This window comes from Biomphalaria glabrata, chromosome 14, assembly GCF_947242115.1.
Source record: "Biomphalaria glabrata chromosome 14, xgBioGlab47.1, whole genome shotgun sequence".
NCBI lineage: Eukaryota > Metazoa > Mollusca > Gastropoda > Planorbidae > Biomphalaria > Biomphalaria glabrata.
The window spans coordinates 342501-348538 of record NC_074724.1 but is presented as its reverse complement, the minus strand read 5'-3'; the positions used below and the strand labels follow the sequence as shown (position 1 = coordinate 348538).

At 40.1% G+C, this 6038-nt stretch overlaps 1 protein-coding gene across 2 annotated transcripts in view; it reads left to right on the top strand.

The window, feature by feature from the left end:
* Window positions 1-2388: 2388 nt before the first annotated feature.
* The window catches only part of LOC129922657 (uncharacterized), a 19919-nt gene continuing 16269 nt past the window's right edge, over window positions 2389-6038 (top strand). For both annotated transcript variants that reach the window (XM_056009351.1, XM_056009350.1), the window contains exons 1-2: window positions 2389-2464; window positions 4434-4607. In XM_056009351.1, coding sequence (XP_055865326.1) covers window positions 4457-4607 — 151 coding nt within the window. In that variant the 5' untranslated portion in view covers window positions 2389-2464; window positions 4434-4456. The remainder of the gene's footprint in view (window positions 2465-4433; window positions 4608-6038) is intronic.

Sequence of the window (6038 nt, the reverse complement as noted above, 5' to 3'; positions counted from 1 at the left end):
TGGCTGAGCCGAGCAGGGGTCCGGGGTTCGAATCCTGGTTAAGACTGGGATTTTTAACTTCAGAATCTACGGGCGCCTCTGAGTCCACCCAGCTCTAATGGGTACCTAACGTTAGTTGGGGAAAAGCAAAGGTCGTTGTTCTGGCCACATACCCTCGTAGGCCACAGAAACAGATGACCTATACATCTTCTGCCCCATAGACCACAAGGTCTGAAAGGGGAACTTTACTTTACTATATGATAATATGGAAAGCGTGGTCGAGAGGCTAAGTGCTCTTGAATTTGGCTTGGCTTGGCTACCTAGAAGGGGGCTCGAGGTTCGACACGGGCAGAGTTGCGTTTACTGAGCGCCTAAAGCAGCACGCAAAACCAACTCCCAGATACCCCCCTCCCCGCCCCCCCTCACTGGTCCACAAATGAGATTGGACCAAAGCGCTCTGAGCATGCTCTAAGCATGAAAGTAGCGCTATTTAAAAGCTATCCGCATACCCAAGTTTCAATTTAGTTACACAGAAATATAAAATCTGGCAAGTCTTTTAAGTCATTGGTTTTTCTGGCCAATTAAGGCAACCCATGGTAGTGGTACTAAAAAAAATTACTATTCGACAATTGCGCTGGGTCGGACACTTGCCACACATAGGAGACGACCGCATGCCAAAGGCGATCCTCTTTAGCGAGCTTAAAGGAAGGTGGCGTAACAGAGGTTCCCCCCCCCCCCGTAAGCGCTATAATGATCAACTAATGCGCCATTTCGGCCTCACTGGCATAGAGAAAAAAAAAGCTGGCAGTGCCGCTGATAGAGATTTGGAGAGCCCGCACAACGGCTGTGGAACAACCTTTTGAGACTCAAAGAAAAGCCATTATTGAAGACAGGCGCAGAAGACGGAAAGAAAAGTGGACAACGGCTTTGTCTGCACTACATGTGGGAAAATATGTAGGTCGCAACTGGGTCCGCGTAGTCATGCGAGACATTTTACATATCCTTAATCTTCGCTATCGAAGACATTGCCATTATTATTAGGGGAAAAAGAGCATTTGTATGAATACAATACTTTTTAATATTATACTGAATACTTTTTAAATTCTTATTTCTTATTACGAGAGAATCTCGAGGTATCATTTCTTATTAATTACAGACGTTACTTCAAAAAAAAAGAAGATAATTACGACCAACGCAGTTCATGTGTCAATCTAGTTACGTATGTTAATCAGTGACTTAAATCTGCTAAGTCGTTGGTTTCACTGGCTGATTCAGGCACTTGATTCAAAGTACTTGATAGATGCAAACATTCCTTTAAATAAAACAACACAGGAGCTGGGTGCAAAACCGGAATAGGCTAAAACAACGGAAGACATGGAATGCAGTAGCTGGAAAGTGCACGTTAACAGTAATTTCTCGACCATGTTTTTTACCTCAGATGTGGGTATGTTAAAAACAATGAACTGCCAGTTTCATTGTCAGTTATAATAATAATAATAATAATAATAATAATAATGCCCTTGGCATTCCTATGAACATTCTCGTTGCCTGTCAGAGGGCGGTACTTCTGCAGACCTGCCACATCACCAGAAAATTCCTCGGTGGAAACTGATAAAGGGACTACGATGAATTTTGTTTCCCTTTAACGAAACTCGACCCTGGATTCGCCAGAGAATGAAAACTCAAACTTTTCTAAATAATAATAATCTTTTTGTTCGTAAGGAAATTTGTCTTACAATGTGTGCATTACACCAAACTTCTTTTTCTTCTTCGTTCTCATTGTTATGTTGAATGTTGAAGCTTTTAGATAACTAGACCACTATATGAGATGAACTGTGCAGTGGTTTCCAAATCAGGGAGTTCTCTATATAGTTTTCTTTCTATTGGGGTGATTTAGGGCCAATGTCTTATATGGGCCTCTTGGTAAAGAGAGCAGTTTTGGAGGACGTGGTCGGCATTCTCTGATGATACTCATCATGGGCAGATTTCACTGGCTCCAATTTTGAGCTTCCGGTACATGTGTTGTCGCATTCTGTTGTGTCCGGTCCTGATTCGAAAGATTAGATGTTGGTCTTGTCGGGATAGCTTATAGTATTAAACCAAACAAAACATTATAACTATTTTTTTAAAAATGTGCATTCTCACCTGATTTACATGTGACAAAGTTTATATCGGATTGTTTCTATTTATTTATTTGATTCCTAGGGGAACAAAAGAGTTAGATACATCAGCTGCGTTGAGGGGGGATGGAAATGCTTTGTGGGCAACATCGTTCCGACCATAGCTAATGCCCGCGACTGAAACAGGCCATACCATTATTTAAAGCTAATTAAAAATGTTTATTTAAGAAAAGGCGAAACTTTTTTTTGACCATCTCCCGGAAGTGACGTGTGTAATATTAAAACTATACAGCAATCAGGACTTGTTTTTTCTTTACGCTGTGGAAGAGAAAGAATTCACTAGAATTTAGAATTTAGATTATTGGGTAATTAAAGAAAATAAATTAACTAAGTTTTTGTATCAGAATCGTTATAGTATCAATAACAGATCTAACAGTTCATAAAAGAGAATTCTGATTTAAAAATCAATGTAAAACATTGATCTTGATCTGATAAATTATTGAATAACAGTATAACTAGATCTAGATCTAGATAAAGTAAAGTAGCAATTATTAAATTATACATCAAACACTGAACCATAATCTTCAAATACAAAAACAAAATTTAATAAAATACCCAGAAAGACACAAAGATAAGGGCACATTCCTCATCCCATATGCTAAGACAAATTTGTACAAATGCTCCTTCTTCCCTAGTGCTATTAGAGCATAGCATGGGTTGCCTGAGCTAACCAGGAAAACCAGTGACTTGGCAGGATTTAAGTCATTGGTTAATATGCATGACGTAATCATCTTATTTTTTGAAGTAACGTCTGTATTATATAAGATAAGAAGACCTCGCAATCAGAGGGCAGATGTATGGCCTGCGAGGTTATCATTCGCCAGCACAACGACGAACCGCCATTACTAAGTAATACCAAATGCCCATTACAATGGGATGGCACCAGAGGCGGAGCGTCCTAAGAAACCCAAAGCTAGAAATCCCAAGTTTCACTGAGATTCGATCCCGAGACCCCTCGCATAGCACTTTACCTCAGCCATCACGCCCTCAATCTTTGGGTCGGATCTAATTATTTTCTCTGGAGATCTAGATCTAGATTTTAGTTTTAATGTAGACATTATTATATAGCTCCTCCTTCGTGGTCGAAGATGAGCACATTTCTCATTTCCTATGGACTCGAGAAGATGGCTGTAAAAGTCCAATCCTCGCTTTAAAATGTTCGATTCCTGGTGAAGACTGGGATTTTATTAATTTCGTGACCCTTATGGGGGCCTCTGATTCCACCCTGCTTTAATGGGTTCCTGACATTAGTTTGGAAAATTAAAAGCAGTTGGTCGTTGTGCTGGCTTCACGACACCCTCGTTTTGCTTATCAAAAAGTCATACTCTTCGTGGAAACAATACAATCTAAGACTTTAAGTCCTTACATTAAATTTTATAACTTTTTATGCATGTATGTTATTACTGTTTTACGCATGAGAAGCAATGTTATGTTATATTTAGACTATGGTTGAATTTTATATATTTTTTTCTATTTTGCAAAGTGTTCCGCTAAATTTTCCGAATGTGCAAAGTGTTCCGCTCAATTCTCCGAATGTGCAAAGTGTTCCGCTAAATTCTCCGAATGTGCAAAGTGTTCCGCTAAATTCTCCGAATGCGCAAAGTGTTCCGCTAAATTCTCCGAATGTGCAAAGTGTTCCGCTCAATTCTCCGAATGTGCAAAGTGTTCCACTAAATTCTCCGAATGTACAAAGTTTTTCGCTAAATTCTCCAAATGTGCAAAGTGTTCCACTAAATTCTCCGAATGTGCAAAGTTTTTCGCTAAATTCTCCGAATGTGCAAAGTGTTCCGCTAAATTCTCCGAATGTGCAAAGTTTTCCGTTAAAACAAAAGTTTTGGAAACTATGACCTTTAGTTTAAAGAGATTCTAAAAGAAATGTTCCTCTTTCATACCTTGCAATCCATAGATGTAAAGGTCATCTGCAGATGGGCCTCACAGACATGTGTTAACGAGCAGGGTGTCACGTGGCCAGCACAACGACCTTTACTTTTCCTCAACTAGTGTCTAGTACCATTAGAGCTGGGTGAACTCAAAGGCGCCCAAAGTTACTGAAATTAAAACTCCCAGTCTTCACCAGGATTCAAACCCGGGACCCCCAGTTCGGAAGCCAAGCGCTTTACCGCTCAGTCAAAGCGACACTAAAAAAATCTTGAAGTAGAGGGTTAATTTTGCAATAAAAGTTTAAGTTACCTCATAATGTTAGACGGACCCATGTTTCAGATTATATTCGTAACATACACTGTTAACTGCCAGGAACATGTTTTCTATATCTAGGTCTCAAACTTAATGACGGCAGAATGATTACAAAGTCACCCAGCAATCTTTCTAATGGCGAATTCAACGTTACACTGAGCGAAGAAGACCTTCAGGAAATCGTTCGACTGACCAGAATATCAAATCTTATTCTTAAGACTGTCCCCTACTTTCTGCTCGCTTTTGGAATACCAGGTAATCATGAGAAGCGTGGTCGAGAGGCTAAGTGCGCTTGAACTTGGCTTGGCTTGTCTACCTAGAAGCTCGAGGTTCAACACCCGACTCGGGCAGAATTGTGTTTACTGAGCGCCTAAAGGCAGCACGGAAAACCAACTCCTAGATACCCCCTCCCCCCCCCCCCAACTGGTCCACAAATGAGATTGGACCAAAGCGCTCTGAGCATGCTATAAGCATGAAAGTAGCGCTATATAAAAGCTATAAATATATAATCATGGTCCTAACCAAGTCTAACCACTGGCGGATCCGAATGGGGTGGAGGGGTTCAAGGCCCCACCACTGGATCCGCCAATGAGTCTACTCTGTTATGGTCTCATAAATTGAGGAGAATTCTGGCAGAATTAGAAAGACCAATCTTGATAAAATTTGGCTTAAAGGTTCCTTAGATCATGGCAGGAGACTGTAGTTTATGTTTTATGTCCCTACCAAAACCGGAAGGCCCTAACAATGTATTTTTTTTTAAATTGCTCAATTAATCTCTTTTAAAGAACTGAACATTTGATAAAAATCGGGTAAATCCGTTTTTCACAGCATTTTATAGTAGACATGAATATGTCGGCTGAACGGGTAAAGCCAATTTCACACTCTACTTTTATATTCATGGCAACACACAAACGAAGGCCCGCCGGCCGTGGGTCATATCCGACTAGTATGTATATATATATATATATATATATATATATATATATATATATATATATATAAACACTTTTTACATTTGAAGCATGTATTATGGATTTCAATAAGCTTAAATCAACACATTTCCTCACACGCGTCCTCTATTTAATTGTATTGTAAGAAATAATGGACCATTGAGTCTAGACACAATGTACAGTGTCGTAGTTTTTTTTAAAGGATTTTCTTTACTGACGGATCCCTGTTCATATTATTGTTAGCCTAAGGCATGTTTTTTTCCTGGCCATTTTAAGAACAAATTTTTGCCATTCTAATTTTTTTTTATAAGGAAACAAATTATTCTCAATATATACTGCCCTTACAGGGCCCACTCTAGTTAGTTGGCTATGGCCAAATTTTGATTCACGGTTCCTCCGCTGCGGGGAAGAAGAGGAAACCGTGCCTCATATTTTGTTTGACTGCCCCAGACTTGCTGATTTCCTCCAGACTTGCTGATTTCCTCCAGACTTGCTGATTTCCTCCAGACTTGCTGATTTCCTCCAGACTTGCTGATTTCCTCCAGACTTGCTGATTTCCTCCAGACTTGCTGATTTCCTCCAGACTTGCTGATTTCCTCCAGACTTGCTGATTTCCTCCAGACTTGCTGATTTCCTCCAGACTTGCTGATTTCCTCCAGACTTGCTGATTTCCTCCAGACTTGCTGATTTCCCCCAGACTTGCTGATCTCCGTCTCGACAGGTCTGGGAAACTCAA